Genomic DNA, 18,858 nt, shown 5'->3' with positions numbered 1-18,858 from the left:
AGAAACGTCGAAAGCGATCCGGAGAGCGGAAAATGACAAGAAAAACGAGAAAAAAGACCCCCAAAGATAATAACACAGGTGCAGTGACCGATACCAAAAGAGGTCATCAGGATCGGCTATTCCGTATGGATATAAAGAAGAAGATAAAGAGAAAGGGACGGGCGTCCTCGTATGGTATATTTCATATATTGTACGGCGGTGGAAGCGGTATACCTTCGCAGGAAGTGAACTGAACGAACGCTTTTCTTTTCAGTCATTTTTCTTCTTTTTTGTCCTACCATATTTTGCAGCGTCGTTCCCTATGTAATATATGAAGGCAAGGCGAAGGTAGAAAGATAATCTGAAGTGATCGTTGATCTATTTCCAAACTCCGCAACTGCAAGGTATTTTCCTGTACATGGATAAGTTGTCGAAGCAAAAAGTATACCGGTCAAAAAATAAGCAACGAAAGGGAAGGATCGGGGTGAAGAAGTTTTTTCGAAATCCTTCGAATAACTCCAAAAATGAGTCGATGTGTTCGAAATCAGACAAATGTGAGCGATATATTCCCGTATAATGTAGCTATGAATGAATACTGGAGAGGATTTTATTATACTTTAGCGTTAAAAAATCCTTTTAAATTTTCAGCATGTTCTTGAAGAATTTTCAATTTTTCGGAAGAAACTTCCTTCAGCCTTTGATTTTCGATTTCAGTATCGATATGCAACGATTTTTGTCTCTGCAATATCTCCTCGGCGTAAGCGAGACGTTGATCCACACACATTTTTTTCAATTCCTTGCCGTATTCGATGGCTACGAATGAAAATTGAAATTGAAAAGAAAATATTTTCCGTCAATTATTATAATTCTTTTTTTTTCAAAATCGTACCCTTCTTTCTACGTTCCTCTTTCTTCTCCTGATCATTTTTCAATTCTGTTTCGTACTGTTCTTTCAAATATTTAGCGAAAGCAGCATCAATTTTTTCTTCCTTTTCTCGATTTTCCTTAAGAAGACTTTTCTGTCTCTCCATATCCTGGAGAAGCTCTCTTTTAACGATTTCTTTTTTAATCCTGAGGTTTTTCATTTGATTATCCGCCTCTAATTTTTCTTCTTCGGCAATAATTTCGTCGATTATTGCCTGCTTTTCATTTCTCTTGACCTCGTCATCGAGAATTTTTTTAGCTATTTCGTCCAACCCTTTATCTCTTTGATTGACTTTACTCTTACGCTGTTGAATACGATTATTCTCCTCGATCATTTTGAGTCGGAAAATTTCGGCATTTTTATTGAATTCGTTGAGAATCGCCTCTCGCTCTTTGCTTTTCCACATATCTCTGGCCTTAAAAAAAGCATCTCTTTCTTGTTTGGTCCGTTCAATTTTTTCTAATTTTTCTTGAACCATTTTTATATCGTCATTATGCAATATTTCGCTGACTTGTTCAATTATTTTACGTTCCCTTTGATATTCTTCGTCATTTTGTTGACGGATCATTTCATTGTTGATCAGTTGATCGCACAATTCATTTTTGTACTTGATAAGGGCATATTTCTTATCCAGTTCTAATTTTTTTTCAAAATCGTTATTATTGTACCAAACATTTTTTTTCTCATTGGCAACTTTTTCCTGATACTTGTCCTCTAATCTATTTGCTTCGCGTTCATTTAATTGAACGAGTGCCGCTTTTGATGCGTATGACGATCTCAATCGAAACTCAAGATCCTTCAATTCGATATTTTGTGATCTCAAGAGCTGACGATTCTTCTGTTCCAAAATATCCTTATCTATGCAGGTAAATGAAAAATTTATTCTCATTTCGTTGTTGTTTTTCTATTGAAATTGCGAATTTTTGTGTGTTTTTTTTCGAATTTCAAGTTTTGATGATTACTGGGTCATTATTTCGGTCGTCGCGATCCGATGGTTGAATCCACTATCATAAGTTTTAAACTTTCGGCTCCGAAATCACTCAAAATTTGAAGTTCACCTATATGTATACCGTATAAACTTACTTTTGAGATTAGAAATTTCGTTAGATAATTTTTCGGCCTGTTCAATTTGTTTTTTCAGAACGATTCCTGATTCCTCAGCCCTGAGAAGATTATCCTCTTTGATAGCCTCTCTTCTTTCGAGATGCAAACGTCGTAAAAAATCCATTCTTTCACCCTTGTTAGAAATATCCACGCGACATTTCTCTTTTAAATCTTGAAAATTTCGCCGATTTATTTCTTCAACATTTTTATCAGCAGCTTCCCGTTTCTCTTTGATTTTCAAAGCCTTGTCCATTTTTCAACACCGCTGAATGATAGTCAGGTACGTCCTCCGAACGATTGAGATAAAAAATTCAAGTCACAGATAAAATAACAACTGGTCTTTGATTCGAAAATAAAATGATACCATACCGATCGGGAGGTTAGAAAAAAATCGAACGCTCAATCAATTTTTCGATATTCGTCAATTTTTCGGTTACATGAAAATTCTTGGCACACGACGCGTGCGTGAATTTGAAAAGTCGTATTAAATCGATACAGCTCGTACAAGATATTCTCTAGATACGACATTGTGTTATAGATCTTGCGCGTACACATAGTACATAGGTATAGGTATTCGCATAGGTATGTATACGGTGTATATTTATATACAAAAAGGTTGCCAGTGTAGAATTAGCACAGACTTTGGTGCTTTTACATTTCTGCCAGCCGACCACGAGTCCTTTTTGACGAGGGTCCCGGAACCCGCCGTCAAGTCTGCCTGGAAGCCTCGCTGGAAGCAAACGTTACGTGATCTGCAAACAATTTTAGGCTTTTTGCTGACGTTTTGACATTTCCGAGGCCCTAGACCGTGCGTCACCGAAACACTTTCTCAGCACTAAAATTTATAATTAATCGACTGGCTGATGAGATGTAAAATGAGAAATCCTGAGCAAATGAATCTACCGATAAGTTATATGATGCGAGTCGACGATATGTGTCGCTTACTCGTCGTACGACGACAGAAAGACAGATTTCTTCCCAGTGTTTCGATGTATTCTCATGTATTTTAATCTCAGTAACACGAATCCGTCGATTGAATTTGTCAATAGGCTACGTCTGAAACCAGTCGCGAGATAAATATTTCTCACACGTTTGCAGCCACTGCTTTTGCACATGAGCCAAAAGCTCGCACATCTCATGAATCTCCGAAAGATTCTCGCAGCAATCATCCCTAATTAACATGTCATCTAATCCAGCTAGACCGAAGCTTTTGTAAAAATTTGGGGAGAATTCAGAATGGAAAAAATCAACCTTCAATTCACACCATAATTAGCATATTTCATCTCACGTTGGAATAGACCCAGACAAAAGTTAAAAAATCAAAAAACGAGCAATAACGTCGAACGAAATGAAACAGCCGCACACTGCATACATTATCGGTATGCGTGAATTGAACCCTGTGCCTGTGCTGCGTGAAATAAATTAGCGAATAGTTGGAAGCTACCTGTATAATGATACAATGAAGGTGAAGAGGACGCAGGGGTAGGCAAACGAACAAAAAGTATGTTGGACATACATAAAGAGAAAAAGGGCTCGAGAGCTCTGACTTTTACATTCTTATATATTTTTTATTCCTCCGAGTTGGAAAATGTGACGGGAATTCGGCGCTTCGTTGCCGTAAAAAATATAGCTACAGAGAGGAAGGAGAGGGACGCTATAAAACGAAACAAGGTGCGATCCTGAACATAAACTAAAAGGTATCTCTTCTAGGGATTCACCCTTTATTAAGATAAGTGATCCAGGATCTGTTGTGGGATCAACGTGAAAGCCTTATTTCTATAATATCTCTTTTTCTCCTTCTTCTTGTTTTCTAGTAGATACATAAAGCTTCGTTGCATAGCCTATTTATATCTACGAGAACACGAAATCTCCTCGAATGATCCATAAAAATAAATGACAAAAAGACAATTCCAGAACGACTGACTACCGCCAAACAAAAAGGGTTTACAGATGGAAGAATAATTTCAATTATAACACGTACGAAGCAGAATGATAAGGTTTGCTGAAATCGAATAAAGTCAGTGTGAGTACATTAAAGAATGCAATTTAAAAAAGTTCTGCATTCAAAATCGTTAGTGTAGGTAAAAGAGGATTGCGTAAAACAACGTTGGGCACTTCCCTTTTTGTAAAGGGGTCGCTAAACTGCGGCTGTGGCCGCAGAAGTTCTGCCTTCAGAACCCTAAAAGTACTCTCTGGGGATTCGAACCCAGCACAGAATGATCCGGTGGAAAAGCGCGACCGGCAACATTTATAGGTATCAGGGTATGCGTACACCCGCTCCAACACAAAATGATGAAGGTATAACCAAACGCAGTCTAAAGATATATGTATTCTGTATACCTTGACTGGCAAATCGAGGAAAGATCCCTCGTAAAAGGAATCTGTAGAACGCACATCATATTCGTATATTATGGTAAGAGATGAGAAAACACGATATTCGATAGTTGAGTTACCTACTTACCTATAGGTTGTTATAGATGTAGCTATGCTTTATTTAGAAGGTCCGAAGCACATAGCGAATAGATTTCTGAATAGGTACCCGGTAGGTTCATTTTTAATACCTAAATTATGATAAAGCAATTAAACACATTGAATAATAAGGCCGGCGAGTAATTCCAAATAAACGACAGGGATTGGGAAGCAAATGAAAAATGTGATTATTTATAGTATAATTGTATTACCTACTTGTGATGCAGCGTTTTAGTTGAACAATGAAGAACTGAAGCGGAATTCTATTTGTTCCTATAAGATGTAAACCATTAACCCCATTCTTAACGGTCAACGCGACTAATGAGCCTCGAATCTTCTCGATTGCTTTTTGTCTTTCTGCGCGGCGGGAAAGATCATATGATCCTGCGCTCTCTTGCTGATGATAAACAATTCCGAAAGAGCGAGCTATCAACAAACACAAGAAAGCCATCTGCCCACGATATATTGTACAAATTTAAAGAATCGCTATTCTGATATTGTCCTCTACCGATAAACGAATATTCCTAATTGTAAATCTCCAAATTTGCAATTTTCCAAGTATTTTTGACATTTCATATTGTCCATGAGCTAAACGATACTGATAACGAATGAAAAATTGAGTCAATCAAAACGAGATTGTGAGACTATTGACGTTTCGTTGTTAACAAACCTTCCACAAAAAATAAACAAATTGTAAATGCGGTCCGATAGCCGGGTGATTAATTTATCGTTAGCATCTGAAGAGGTAACCTTTGACAACGATGTCGAAGACAGTCAAATATAATTACAACTCACTTGCTTCATTAAACTTCTCTGCCTGCAAACGTTTAGATATTCATTTCAAAATTGAAATAAAGAATATCGCTTTGTATAATATAATTCTCAGCTGTCACCTCGATGCTGCTGCAGTAACAGCTGCATCTGTCAATCCTGCATCTTGTTCTTTCTGCAACGTTCATACGTCATTGTGCTGATATTTATAGATCGTATCCAACGAACAACATGCATGTATTACCTCCGTACTTAAATGTACAGTAATAATGAGTGTCATAAAAATCCCTGCTTCCATATTTTTCAGAGGAACTAAATTCGATTTGAATGTGATGCCTGTTATTATAAATCATTGCGGAGTGTAATAACAAAGATGTTGACAGATACTTCATATTTTATTGCAGCTTTGTTCGCTGTCTCCTTTGTAATTTGCGATAAACGATAACATGGATAAAAGAGGAAACGACAAGAGTGTGGATAAGTCCAATATAATTTACTATGTCGCCAAGAAAAATACTGTACTAAATAGGATATCCGGAAGCTGTGATGTGAACATAAGCACATTGCGAATGGGGATGTTGGTAGAAGGACTAGAGGTCCTCAGAGATGGAGGACTTCGCGTGAGGGTGAAAGATCCAGGAGGATCTGAAGTTTGGAAGAATACCCAGTGGCTCTGTCACCGTTACGATCTTGTACCTGTTTCATTTATAATGTGGCAATACCTAGCAGCGGTTCCAGGTCCACTAGATAGAGTTAAACTTGCTACGGACAAACAATTATGCAAAGAATTGAATGACATCAGACTAAATAGCGAGGTTTTTGTTCGAACTGACGCTAAAACTTCATCTCCAGAAGTTAAAGCAGTCATTAAGTACATCGGACCTGTACCAGAGCTTGGTTCAGGGTTTTACTTCGGTCTTGAGATTTTGGTAATTCCTAGAAACAAAATTTATGAAAGCTGGGTAGCTGAAAAACATATTAGATTAAGGCCACTTCAAAAACTACTCGGTTTTCAACCCCCATATTACTTACAGGGCAATCACCTCCAAGTATCTCAGAACGGCGTACCGATCGAAGAGTACTTTAGAACATCGCAGGGACATGGAATTTTTGTAAACTTGAATAACATAAGAATTTGTAAAACGGATTTATTGGACTTTGGAGTACCGAGTGAAAAAGAATACACAAATTCTGAAGAGAATGTTACTAGTACTTGTAAGTAAACTTGAAGAATGTTGATTTTTTTGCTATACTATTCTGCCTAGGATCCATATCTCTCTAAACAGATTCTAATTGGCGTTTAATTTGGTTCGGTAGCTGCCACAGTCTCTTCCTGCTTTTACATCCCTGAATAGTCTGACAACATTTATAGCTTTATAAAAATAGCTATAGTCACACAGATGAATAATCACTTGCTGAAAATCAAAAGAATCGAATGTATTCTAATTGTTACAAAAATTTTAATTTTGCGAGAATGATCAGTGGGTATCTAACGGAAATTAATAATAACTACTATGTTTAAAAATAGACACGAGGGTTTCTGGCTTCCCTAGCCAGCTGTTAGAGTACATGAGGAAAAACCTTACTTAGCTAAATAAAACTTAGCACAGTATCATGTCCATCATGTTGCAAAATATTCCTCTTTTTGTGTTAGAACATAAATGGAGCAGTGATTTAGACACTGACACGTATAACGATTTAGAATCCCGAGCTAAAGGAATTGATCCAAAATATGGTAAGCGGTTTTACTATGTTGTGCATTTCATAAAAACGTAACAAACACTTTTCTCCTATTACGTTCCTCCCTGTTGGCTACTTCCATCTTATTGGTTGTCCATATTTATCTATATCTACTAGCATGAATTAAACGACATTATTTTAGATAACGTTCTACCCAATAATGATAATCTGATGGACAAACATCGTGTAGGCGCATCTGTAGAGGTACAATTGGGATCACAGAAATATCCTGGATTTATTAGATGGGTTGGAGCTCTACCGGGTGTTCCACCTGAGAAACTTATCGCTGGAGTTGAATTAGTAAATGTCTTAACGATACTAAAATAGGATTTAATAAAGAAAGGATATTATTTTTTGATTCGTCTTTACAGGAAGATGAACACCCACTCGGAAGTGATGGTACTTGTAACGACATCAGATACTTTCACTGTAAACCACATAGAGCTTTGTTCGTGGACATGAAACAATGCCACTATTATGATAGAATGCATGATGACGATGAAAAAATAAGTGAAATTGACCAATTTGTTAATGCTGGAAGCTCCGTTATAGCAGGAATGGTCAGACCAATATCCGTAAAAGGTGATTTAGAAAGTATTTGTGGAAAATACAGAGGTATTCAAGGCCATCATAACTCGTGTTACCTCGATGCTACTTTGTTCAGTATGTTCACATTTACACATGTCTTTGACAATCTTTTGTTCAGGTAAATATTATCTAGATCGTATTGATTAATGTTTATAATATCCCGAGATTGAACAGCATTAGGTAAAAGAGGACAAAATTTTCAGACCTCCTAATGCCAAGGACTGTCCGCAGTACGATGAAGTACAAAGAGTTCTTCGTGAGGAGATCGTGAACCCTCTGAGAAAAAATTTATTCGTCAGAGCTAATCGTGTAATGAAACTGAGAACTCTGTTAGACAATTTGTCCTCCATTTCCGGTCTGACCAGCGAAGAAAAAGGTTAAACCCTTTCTGTGAAACAGAGGAAAGTTGAGAAACATTCTCAATGTTATTCCTTGATTGTTTCAGATCCTGAAGAATTTCTTACTTCCTTGGTAGCACAGATTTTGAAAGCAGAACCCTTTCTAAAACTTAGTTCTGGTCAAGACGCCTATCATTATCAATTATTTGTAGAAAAGGACGATCACCTGAATCTACCAACGGTTCAACAACTTCTTGAACAAAGTTTTCTAGCCAGCGATATCAGACTAAAAGAAGTTCCTTCTTGCTTAATAATCCAAATGCCCCGCTTTGGAAAGTCATTCAAGATGTATCAAAAAATTCAACCGTCACAGCTGCTTGATGTAACAGATATCATCGATGACTGTTGAGTATTTTTTATGATTTGAAATCTTTTGTATCTGGCTCCACGTTAACCAGCCAAACTTGTGTTATTTCAGCCCCCAGGCAATGTACGGTATGTGGAAAGTTAGCAGAATTTGAATGCAAAGAATGCTACGGTCAATGCGGTGTCGGTCTTGAGAGTATTGCCTTTTGTGTCAAATGTCTAGAGAAGGCAAGTCCCGTTACATACCTATCAAATGCCTATAATTTTTATTTTTTCTCATTTTCTAATTGGATAATATTGAATAACAATTTCAGGTACATAGTCACGAGAAGAGAACGAGCCACAAGCCAAAAAAACTAACAGTCCCGATGGAGTTTGCGATTCTCCAAGAACACTGTCCCGTTCCACGACTGTACTTAGAACTGTCAGCCGTTGTATGCATTGAAACCTCACATTACGTTTCATTTGTAAAATGTGGTTCAGGTTCAGATGCCCCATGGTGTTTTTTCGACTCAATGGCAGATCGAAAAGGTAAAGATTGTGCTGCACCTCTATATTGGGTATAAAATCAATAATTACTCGTGTTTCAGGTGAACAAAATGGTTACAATATTCCGGAAATGGTTCCCTGCCCAGATTTTCCATACTGGTTGAGTGAAGACGGGGCTACATATCTGACAGAATTGACTGACGATAAACAATTACCTGAACACGCAAAGCGGCTGTTGTGCGACGCTTACATGTGCATGTATCAATCACCTGATGTGATGATGTACCGATAATCGATGAATAAAAAGAATAACATTAACTAAATAAAATAAATCATTATGTGTAATTATTAATATTCACAATACTTCACAATACCATTCTTATCATATGATTTTATTTTTTTAACAGATAAAAATTCAATCGAGAGGAAAAACTAGGTAATACTTTTTATTTGAAATTCTAAGTGCTCAAACGAAGCTGTTCGTATGCATAAAGCGCAATATTCAAGTTGTGTTTTCCTTTCGTTTTTTTACATTCTATTAGCTATATGATATGTCTACTTTATATCAATGTAACACACGCAAACAAAATGGAATGGAAAAAAAAGGTGTAATTACTTATTTTATGAACGAGAATTGTAATAATCGTACATGCGTATTATTCATATTCATGTGTGGATAGTTCTGTATCCAAAACTATGCCTCTTGAGAAGAAATATACTACATAATAATTTGTAGCTTAAACTTAAACTAGGTAGTACACGCCATTTATTTGAGAACTGAAAGTATACGTAGCAATTGAGCTAAATAACAGACTCGAGATTGCTCTGAGCATAAAACTTCTTTTTTGACTATCTATCGGTCAATATTTTAGTAAATGTATGCAGAATATTTAAATCCACATGCACACATTTACCAAATTTGTGACTCAACCAATGAAATGATATCGATAGTTATCTTCAACTTTGCAGTTGTATTTTTGTGTTTCGATTCATCACCAAATTTTATGCTGCTCTCGATGTTTTGTAAACACAGCACAGTTTATTATTTCTTCTAGAGTAGATATAATTCTTTTCTATGTTCTGTTGCATTATTATTTTTTTTTTTTTTTATTACCGTAAGAACAATTGTTAGAGTCTTTAGTTGACTGATATTTTTATTGTTTGATACTCTAATAATATGAATGTTACTCCCATAACTTTATTGTTGATTGTCAAAAAAGTCCAAAAATACCTAGATATGGATTATATGCGGCAATTTAAGCGCTATCTTGTATTCTTCACATACCTATTATGATTTCATAGGTTGCATGTAAAATCCACCTCGAATAAAGAAGACAGTTTTTACGTACGGATTGAGAAGAAAAATTCCAATTACTGACCTCAATTACGATCATAATGAATTGATGTTTGATATTAACACCTCCACATGAATTAAAAAAAATTACATAATATATAATGTTATACTTATGTATGTAAGTGCACTATGAATAAATAAAAAACTTGAATACGAACTTAGCATTTCTACAATCATGTCTCGTAATATGTAGGTCAAAGGTTTGAAAAGAATAGAGAGTTTCTTTGTTCAATATAATTATCACGACCATCATCATTATGAATCGTAATACCAATGAGGTTCTTTAGATTACTTGAATCACACTCCGTGAAGTGGTATAAGATTCTTGATGATTATACCATTGGTAATTATTTAGATAAACCTTAAATAAATTTCATTCGTTACTTTGCGTCATAAAATGTAGTAGCTGCTACCTAATAACGGTAAGTCTACACCTGACAATCGATAAAATAAAAGTACCTATATCTACTTATGTATGTACGTCAGGTTTGATATAACTGTTGAGAATCTTAAAAATGAGCATATGCGTTTCTGAAAATTAACGATGGATTCGAATATGCAATTACCACTTTTCTTTGAAAAGGCACATTCTGATTAGAGAAATTACCCCGTTGTTAAGAAGACTGAAATTTTTTGGTAATAACGATGTGATGCTAGCAGCACCAATGTGAGAGTGGTGAAGTTATAAATGATCGTTTTTCTCTTTCATTTGTTCTCTTTTTTTCACCGATTCTGTACCAATAACACCTGAGATACCGCTAATAACGAAGTTAAATGTGTCATAGTATGAAAGTATGTTGCTGAAACAAAAAGAAATAATAAAATATTATTATTCTTTTGGAAAACGATAAACATTATTCTTTTTTTTTTCTCAAGCGCAGCAAAATATTTCACCTGCTTGTATAGTAAAAGAGGTAAGTAATAGCTCATATTAGTCATTGAGATAATTATTGAGCGTTTAAACCTAATGCGCCATGAGAAATTTCAGGAATTACATTTTCTCTCATCACGATTGCATAGGTGCGTGTGTAGACGAATACGTGAGAGTAATGCACACGCCCTGTCACAGATTAAAGAGAAATGGTTGATAATATTTTAATATTTTAACAAAACCACAAAGTATGAGATGACCTCTTTACCTTACTTCATAGCACAGAATACAGCTGAAATATTTAAGACTTCGTTCTTAGACACAAACAAATTCGAGATTTTATCTCTCACAATACGTACGTTGTACGTAAATGTGTATAGTATACTAGGAATACATATTACTCGAATATTTGCATTTTTCGCACAGAACACACGGAAATTGAGTTTTGAGAAACGTTGAACAAAGAATTGCAGAATTGATTGCAACTGTATACTTTTTGTTTTGATAAATGAAAAATCTTTGGCTGGAAAACAAATGAACGGAGAAAATTCGTCATATGATCAGGAATAACAATGCAAAATGTCACAAAGCACACTCCCAAGTCAGCATGACAACACGTAATCTAAAATAACATTTATCGAAAGGTTTTTCAATAACCTAGTCATATAATTATGTTGATTAGTTTTTGCCTCCTTTTTCCTATCGTGACTTATTGTTCTTATCGTTAGCTATCTACATATTCTGTTGCTATTATTCATCTTTTCAACATATCTAGATTATACGAAACAACGCTTAGAAAAGAAAAAAAAGTGTACTAAACACTTACACACATCTGCACCTGCATCTGAGTATGTTTTGCACACTCTGGTACACGTTAATTTGAATAGAAACATCAATAGTAGTCGAAATAGAAAAAAGGCAACAATCCACAGTTGAATTGTGATGAGTACTGTGACCTAAATTTCAATGTAAGATAATATTTACTGCGACTGTTGGTGTTGGCGTTGATCTGCATTCAATCGTCGTCTTCATCCATTGCAAAATCACTGCCGACACCAGAATCTAAAGTGTAAATTGGGCTGAAAAATAAAATAAAAGACAGGAGTGTAAGGCATTTTGAATTTTCGGCTATAAGTTGAATTTTGCTGAAATTGTAACTTACTTTATTGCTCTGCAGGTGAAAAATACAATTCGCTTCAGTCTCTTATTGTAAAAAAAATAATTGAACGACCAAAGACATCCGTCTTCGCCAAACGGGTCTGAAGCCAGATCTGGATTGTAGCTGTAAGGATGCAAGAAATTTAATCGTCATTCCTTTAATAAGCTTATTTGAAGTAACAGTAATTCTAGATACCTATAAATGTCACATTCGGCCATGGATATTTCATCCTCAACAGCGGTCCAAAGTGCAGAACGAAGGGTTCGATAATAATCTCCTGCTGTGGCGCTGAGATTACTATCAACTGCATTCATAACCCATTGAAGGCTTGGCTCTTTGCTAAATTCATGACTTTTAGCATCGGAAAAATCGTAATCTGGATGAAACGCTGCGTTCAGAGTTGCGATCAGATAAAACAAAGTTTTTCTGCTTATGGTGTCACATAATGGCCCATCTTCATCACCGGAGATACTTCGACTGTCAACATGAAACAAGAATCAAAACATTGAAAGAACTAGTGCGTTTTGAATGGACATAGATTCCGCAAATAAAGTCTATAGAATTACCTAAAATAGCTTTGAGCAGGTGACGCTCCCAGGGATGTTTGAGGTGGTGAAAGAGCCTGAAGATCATGAGGAGTGACTCCCTGTTCGGCATTGAATCTTTTGTAAAGCTGTTTATCGTTACCTGCCATTTTACACGAGTAGCTTTCAATTCTGGAAAATTCAAAATACAATAAGTTTTGGCTTCAATAACTCATAATGAAGTTCATACATGTATACCACACAGATAACAAATGACATCAGACTTTTATCTTAATACACAGTCATACTCAGAGCTTGCATTCTCAAAGATATGAACAGCTCGACCAACAATGTCATATTGATAACACAAAATGCGTTTAACTGCGTTCAACAATTCATAAGAGTTTTCAAATAAAAACTATACTTACCGTCCCAGGATTTTACTGTCTCCGGTCTTGATTGACAAGGCACTGTTTATGGCCTCAAATCTGGTGCTTTCCAATAACTTCATCCTGCCTTAGATCTCAGCTTTGGTCAGAATGATATTATTTAATTTCAAAAAATTTAAATGGACCAAATATTATGTTGTGTATTTATAATCAACGTGCGTCTTTCATCCTGTTGATTATTTACCACAATCTCGAGGTGTCCTACTACCTGTATTTTTTTTATGTTTATTTGTTTTGCGCTTTTTTTGTTTCCGTATTTTTTTTTTAATTTTTTTTTAATTTTTTAATTTTTTTTTTTTGTTATTATGTTATTGTATGTTCATTGAAGAAAAATGCGTAATCAATAATACTATATGTGATCAAAGAATGAAGTAAGAATAGATACTTAAAAATTTTGTTGATTTAAGAGACTTATAGGACTTTGGAGGTGGTGAATCTGTATCGTCGACGAGGTGTTTTTGAACATTTTTTTCGGGTGTATGAAGATTCCTTTCCTCTTCGAGTGAACGAAATTAATTTTTGATGCAATGATATTATTCTCTGTATTATTGTGCGTTCGGTACATTACAATATGATTGGAAATAATGTTAGATAAGTTTTTGACGACGCCGTTCAAGGTTTTGTTTATGTTATTTTCTTTCGACTCTCGTCTCTTGACAGCCCGTTGAAAATTTGGGCTTTTTTTAGTGTAACTCTGAAGAATCAATGACGCTCCCTGTATTTTATACCTATATGCAATGACGCTTAATGGTGTATATCGTAGGTGCGTTAAGTATAGTTTTGAAGTAACAAGGTTATCTGAACTGCAGGCTTCTGAAAGCGTTAAATTTATACCACACGGTAATGCCAAGACCTTTATACATATGTATATGTATATACGTATATAGGTATATCTAGGTATGTATGAATGTCAGAATATATTTATCCTCAATTTTTTGCAAGCCCTAATAATTGGGTAATGAATTATTTGGCACGGTAAGAAAACTATCGTGTTCCTTCCTTTTTTCCTTTTTTCTCTCTTAGTATTTGATTTTTCTACTTTGCTGAAGATCTTCTATGATCTCTACTATCACCAAATTCACAGTGTACTATAGGAAACAATAATCCATGATCACAAACATTGTTTTTTTATTTTCACGCACGTAATTGGAGAGTTTGAAGTTTCACAAATAAACACAGGAATACGACGTAAAGAATTGATCCCTGGGATCTATGCACTGATCGCCTGGGATTACTTGTCAGTTGTCACGTTTATAACTAATACTCAACTGATTCTTGACTTTGACGCAACTTGTTTAGCTTGCTGAACATTCAACGACGACTACGACGACGATATTTTTTTATTCCATAACCGTCTCTGCAGTGCGAGTAACAAAGATGGAGGTTGAAGCGTCATCTCTCTCTTTGTTTCTCTTGTCAGTTACGGTCGTATACATGCGCAATGCGCACACACGGCCATGTGCACTGTGAAAATCGACCACACCGACATCTAGCCTTTTAGAATGACTTCGAAATAAATAAAAGTATGACAACGCGAGTGGGATGGAGATCATCGTGTTGGTCGATGTAACGAATAGTGTCCTGTCAAATTTGGAAGATTTTATCATATTGCTGGATGGATTTTCCATCTCATGTAAACAACCTGGCGTGTGGCATTAGAAATTGGATTATTATAAATTATATCGTCCCGTGTGTAATTAATACATCTTCTGTCAATAACTGTTGCGGGACAATCCTGCGTATGACACTTTCAACAATATTCGTCCCACTTGCTTCGTCAAACATCAGGTGAAGAAATGTAAAATTCATCAGCGTTTTTTGAGAGAATTTATTTCTTCCCTAAAATACAACAGTCGTTAATAATATTCTCATTGTAGATATTTCAAAGCACGTCCTCTAACCGAGCGGTGTTATTCTCACTGCAAAAATTTAACATCATATTGCTGATTAATATTTTAATATTGGCTATTTGCGACAAATGTAGAAAACCATGGGGAGAACTAGTCACCTTTGCAAATAATTAATATCAGGCACCTATTGAACTTCTGTACGATGGTCATAAGATAAGTCTCGTAAATACCTTTCCATATATTTCAAACCATGTTGTCCGTCACTGCTGTACGAGGAGTACAGAGGCCCGCTCAGTAACGAATGTTTGAACTTGGGAAGAAAATATATCCAAGCTTTGATCAGCTCACCAACCTGAAGTTGATATTGAAGTGACATGAGAAGTGGGTAAAAGAGTAACAATAAAAAAACCACATGCCAGATAACAAAATACGCAGCTACCTCATCAAACTTTGCTTCGTTCTTATACTCTGAATCTGTAATCAGACGAACTTCATCTTCGGTACGAACATAAAAATCTGGATGTTCTTCAAGCTCGTCCAAATACTTCATCGTCTTTGAATCCACGTCGTAAACTTCTCCTGTGATGTGCTGAATGCAAAGATTGAGCATCTTCAAAATAATTTCAGTTCTCAATACATGAAAATTACTCAACTTACATGGCCAACGTTTGGCTGTTTCAGTAAAAAAGGAATGTTGTATTTGGTAGCAATAACCAAGGGGTATTTTGTGACTGTTTGCCCAATCCCGACAAACTTGGCATAACCCTTATTATTGTTCTCAATGAACTTGTGATTTGGTTCTCCTCTTTTCAAAGTACCATACACGAAAATTCGATTCAAAGGACTCTTGAACAAGTTTTCGTACATCTTGTTTTTTTGCTAATTCACATCACGCCAACTTTCGAAACCTGCAACACAGAGATATTGAGATATTAGGTGAAGAAAGATAACATTGCAACGCATTATCAGGCAGGTTATATAGTATTAATTTTCTTTGTTTTTCCTACTGATGTATTTAGACACGTAATAAATACAGTATTCAACGAGAAGCTCGAATGCGTGTTAAACATGGATTGAACCTACCTTGGTTTAATATTTTGTAGAAATACCTTTGATGAGCAGTAACAGTATGAATGTCCCCAAACAATATTCAAAAGTCTTCTGCTGTTTGACAGCTGCGAATGGTTATGAATAGAGACAATGAATTCAGACAGAGATCAGTGGCTGCACGTATGTGGACGGAATTTGTGATGTACATACGTATGTACGTATGTACGAAAGTGGTTCTGACAGATCGAGAAATGATTCGAAGAGGTAGAGATTATTAATGGATTCTCTCAATTTTCCCTAATCTGGGGGGTTACCTGCAAACGTCATTTGCGCTTGGAGCCACACACGTCAAGGCGAACGAAAAAGACCATCTGAGTGCCAAAAAAGGCAACCCAACTTCACCATGTCAGATTTATTCCCATTTTTTCTCTGATTATTACCCATTTTTCCCCGATTTATTTTCGTTTTTTCAATTAATTATTCAATTACTCCATCTTCCCCGCCGAAAAGTGACAAGTAGCGCCGAGTAGCGTAACATCGGCTGGCGGAACTTGCGTGAACTAAAATTCCAAGTTTCTTGCCCCTTGACTCGCCGAGACCCGCATTACAGCGGAGATTTATTTTCGTGTAATGCGGGTGCGTATATCATCAGGCGCTTTGGCCTACTCGCTGTAAGGCGGGTCTCGGAGAGTCAAGGGGCAAGAAACTTGGAATTTTAGTTCACGCAAGTTCCGCCAGCCGATTTTACGCTACTCGGCGCTACTTGTCACTTTTCGGCGGGGAAGATGGAGTAATTGAATAATTAATTGAAAAATCGAAAATAAATCGGGGAAAAATGGGTAATAATCAGAGAAAAAATGGGAATAAATCTGAGATGCTTTTAATTTGATTGCATATTGCTAGGCGCATGCAGTGCTTTGAGAAGGTGAGCTAATAAACAAATTAATTAATAAATCGAAAAAACTTCAGAAAAGCTTGGAAAAAACTCAGGGAACGTCTTCAAATAATCCTGAAGTTGCTGTTCTTCCCCCCCATATTATCGGGTGCTAGTAGGGGATAGGGGGATCTAGTGATTTGCCAAAAATCAATTTCAAAATGAAAAAAATTCAGGACTAATGGGGGAAAGAATGAAGAATGATGACAAGGCAATGATTCTTTGTATTTTGATCTTGGAAACAAGAATCTGATTATAAATTGAACAACGACTTGGAGATATTACAATTTTATTGCAATTTAAAGTATAAAATTCGCTATACATAGAAAATAAATCGATCGTTAAACCAATTTAGTGAGCATATTTGGATTCTGGGACGAGCCCCGGCAACGTTTTGGCTCAAGGGTATTCTCGCCGCTTGCGGAATTCTTGACGTGGGATCGAATAAAAGTTTTCATTCCTCGTCTGAATGATAATTCAGAAACCAAAAAAGGGAACAAAAATCAATTAGTTTTTCACATCACATCACAAACTTAGTGCCTTTTAGCAGGTGCAAGTCTCTGGTTGTTGACGCTTCTTCCATTCCATCATGATCAACTTCTTCCTTGTATAGCCCAGATCGAAAATAGTAAGTTCGCTTCTCCGAACGAACTCCTAAATTTTGTTCTTTCCAAAATCCTTTGACCACAAAGACGAACAACAAGTTCGAAATGAATCACCCTTTGAAGTTTTCTTCTATCGCGTGGAGGTCGTGAACGCTTCATGTACGTATGGCGGGCGAAGGCCTTGAGATTATTTAGGTTTTACCATTTTACTTATAACAGGCATTCAAAAACATTGAGATTATCAGCTACAAGGAAAAGTCGGTAAAATGAACTGAGCCAAACGAAGAAAAGAAAAGAAACCTTTCAATTGCTAATGACTCGTGACTCGGAAAACGACAATGAAAATAACTCGACAATTGAAGATAAAATCTGACTCATGGTCAAGGGTCAATGTATTATACATTGATATTCACCAACTCGTAGGTCAGCTTATATGAACTTAGATTCTAATTTTAAAATATTTCCAACAACTACATGAAATATCACACTTATTTTGTTTAATTTAGAATTCAAGCATCAAGCAGAAGCCGCGCACCACAATTTCACCTAGCTTCGGGTTTCGTTACCTGCAGCATTGGTTTGTATGTAAGGATAAAATAATCAATGGAAAAATAATTATCGACGCGCGTTTTTCGACCGTTAACGTTAACGATCAAAAATGCATTCCTACTTTCTATTCCTCGGCCAAATCACCAAAAATTCATAATATTTGCCGCAGTTTTAACGCGTTTATTACGCGATTAGTCACCCGGCAAAGGAGTTTTCGGCAATCTTCGATCTCTTCCTGCTTCACACGTGTCTCGCTGTCAACGAATCGCAAGGTATAGATTCGAATTCCTCCATATTATTTCAAAAATGATATTTATCTTCGGAAAAAATAAATAAATAATAATATAGTTGTTAAAATTCATTTGTACAGCTGTGGCTTACGTCAGAAACGCAGAAGTATAAGTCGCTTGAATTTATCATCCATTTGAATTTAGAAATATCCATAAATTCGACAGGCCATAAGTCATCCGGCTCCACGACAAATCTATTCGTAACACCATAGGTTCAATACATGTATCTATGGTAATACCGACAATATGTACACTTCACACAACTAGGCGATCTTATCTACTTTGTACATACCATACAGTGTTCCTCCTGTAAAACTTTATATCTTTATCTACGCGTGTCTGTAATAACACAACATAATCACTAGACGTGTAGTGGTCGTCGGTGATAATTAGAGCTTCAGTCGTAGAATTACATCACATTATTATTATCCTTACAGCCGCGTCCAACGTATAA

General features: G+C 36.1%; 4 protein-coding genes and 1 long non-coding RNA gene across 8 annotated transcripts; 1 reads left to right on the top strand and 4 right to left on the bottom strand.

The window, feature by feature from the left end:
• Window positions 1-589: 589 nt before the first annotated feature.
• On the bottom strand, window positions 590-1,800 carry LOC105688206 (meiosis-specific nuclear structural protein 1-like). The gene is made up of 2 exons (XM_048649223.1): window positions 869-1,800; window positions 590-792 (listed from the first exon to the last, which is right to left on the bottom strand). The coding sequence occupies exons 1-2, from the start codon at window positions 1,791-1,793 to the stop codon at window positions 590-592; spliced, it is 1,128 nt and encodes a 375-aa protein (XP_048505180.1). The 5' UTR covers window positions 1,794-1,800.
• A 3,226-nt stretch (window positions 1,801-5,026) lies between these two features.
• On the top strand, window positions 5,027-9,101 carry LOC105688428 (ubiquitin carboxyl-terminal hydrolase CYLD). The gene is made up of 10 exons (XM_012404752.3): window positions 5,027-5,222; window positions 5,653-6,177; window positions 6,283-6,463; window positions 7,131-7,288; window positions 7,360-7,694; window positions 7,780-7,952; window positions 8,022-8,318; window positions 8,393-8,508; window positions 8,595-8,811; window positions 8,871-9,101. The coding sequence occupies exons 2-10, from the start codon at window positions 5,695-5,697 to the stop codon at window positions 9,059-9,061; spliced, it is 2,151 nt and encodes a 716-aa protein (XP_012260175.2). The 5' UTR covers window positions 5,027-5,222; window positions 5,653-5,694; the 3' UTR covers window positions 9,062-9,101.
• LOC105688429 (repressor of RNA polymerase III transcription MAF1 homolog) lies at window positions 9,093-14,498 on the bottom strand. Of its 2 annotated transcripts, XM_012404756.3 has the most exons (6): window positions 13,106-14,498; window positions 12,720-12,869; window positions 12,349-12,630; window positions 12,157-12,276; window positions 11,979-12,073; window positions 9,093-10,923 (listed from the first exon to the last, which is right to left on the bottom strand). In XM_012404756.3, exons 1-5 carry the CDS (start codon window positions 13,186-13,188, stop codon window positions 12,010-12,012), a joined length of 699 nt encoding a protein of 232 aa, XP_012260179.1. In that variant the 5' UTR covers window positions 13,189-14,498; the 3' UTR covers window positions 9,093-10,923; window positions 11,979-12,009. The 2 variants fall into 2 exon arrangements, with proteins under 2 accessions (XP_012260179.1, XP_012260178.1); XM_012404755.3 differs by having other exon boundaries at window positions 9,093-12,073.
• Window positions 14,499-14,925: 427 nt separating this feature from the next.
• On the bottom strand, window positions 14,926-16,455 carry LOC105688387 (putative gamma-glutamylcyclotransferase CG2811). 3 transcript variants are annotated; one of them, XM_012404655.3, is made up of 5 exons: window positions 16,060-16,455; window positions 15,634-15,884; window positions 15,416-15,565; window positions 15,207-15,328; window positions 14,926-15,045 (listed from the first exon to the last, which is right to left on the bottom strand). In XM_012404655.3, the coding sequence occupies exons 2-5, from the start codon at window positions 15,841-15,843 to the stop codon at window positions 15,009-15,011; spliced, it is 519 nt and encodes a 172-aa protein (XP_012260078.1). In that variant the 5' UTR covers window positions 15,844-15,884; window positions 16,060-16,455; the 3' UTR covers window positions 14,926-15,008. The 3 variants fall into 3 exon arrangements, with proteins under 3 accessions (XP_012260078.1, XP_012260075.1, XP_012260077.1); XM_012404652.3 differs by having other exon boundaries at window positions 14,930-15,045; window positions 15,135-15,328; window positions 16,060-16,447; XM_012404654.3 differs by lacking the exon at window positions 14,926-15,045 and having other exon boundaries at window positions 15,092-15,328; window positions 16,086-16,455.
• Window positions 16,456-17,232: 777 nt separating this feature from the next.
• Window positions 17,233-18,838, bottom strand: LOC105688390. The gene is made up of 2 exons (XR_007277036.1): window positions 18,697-18,838; window positions 17,233-18,598 (listed from the first exon to the last, which is right to left on the bottom strand). It is a non-coding gene; the product is annotated as an uncharacterized LOC105688390 (long non-coding RNA).
• Window positions 18,839-18,858: the final 20 nt, after the last annotated feature.

Source organism: Athalia rosae, chromosome 2, assembly GCF_917208135.1.
Source record: "Athalia rosae chromosome 2, iyAthRosa1.1, whole genome shotgun sequence".
In the NCBI taxonomy this organism is placed as follows: domain Eukaryota; kingdom Metazoa; phylum Arthropoda; class Insecta; order Hymenoptera; family Athaliidae; genus Athalia; species Athalia rosae.
This window is presented reverse-complemented; position numbering and strand designations above follow the sequence as displayed.

Coding starts and splice junctions, on each gene's coding strand:
- LOC105688206 (XM_048649223.1), bottom strand. CDS start 1,793: ATGAGAATAAATTTTTCATTTACCTGCATAGATAAGGATATTTTGGAA. Junction 793..868: donor AGAGGAACGTAGAAAGAAGG/GTACGATTTTGA, acceptor TTTCATTCGTAG/CCATCGAATACGGCAAGGAA.
- LOC105688428 (XM_012404752.3), top strand. CDS start 5,695: ATGGATAAAAGAGGAAACGACAAGAGTGTGGATAAGTCCAATATAATT. Junction 8,319..8,392: donor AACAGATATCATCGATGACT/GTTGAGTATTTT, acceptor GTGTTATTTCAG/CCCCCAGGCAATGTACGGTA. Junction 8,812..8,870: donor CTCAATGGCAGATCGAAAAG/GTAAAGATTGTG, acceptor CTCGTGTTTCAG/GTGAACAAAATGGTTACAAT.
- LOC105688429 (XM_012404755.3), bottom strand. CDS start 13,188: ATGAAGTTATTGGAAAGCACCAGATTTGAGGCCATAAACAGTGCCTTG. Junction 12,870..13,105: donor GACAGTAAAATCCTGGGACG/GTAAGTATAGTT, acceptor TGAATTTTCCAG/AATTGAAAGCTACTCGTGTA. Junction 12,631..12,719: donor CCTGCTCAAAGCTATTTTAG/GTAATTCTATAG, acceptor TCATGTTGACAG/TCGAAGTATCTCCGGTGATG.
- LOC105688387 (XM_012404654.3), bottom strand. CDS start 15,843: ATGTACGAAAACTTGTTCAAGAGTCCTTTGAATCGAATTTTCGTGTAT. Junction 15,566..15,633: donor AACAGCCAAACGTTGGCCAT/GTAAGTTGAGTA, acceptor CTTTGCATTCAG/CACATCACAGGAGAAGTTTA. Junction 15,329..15,415: donor ACGAAGCAAAGTTTGATGAG/GTAGCTGCGTAT, acceptor TATCAACTTCAG/GTTGGTGAGCTGATCAAAGC.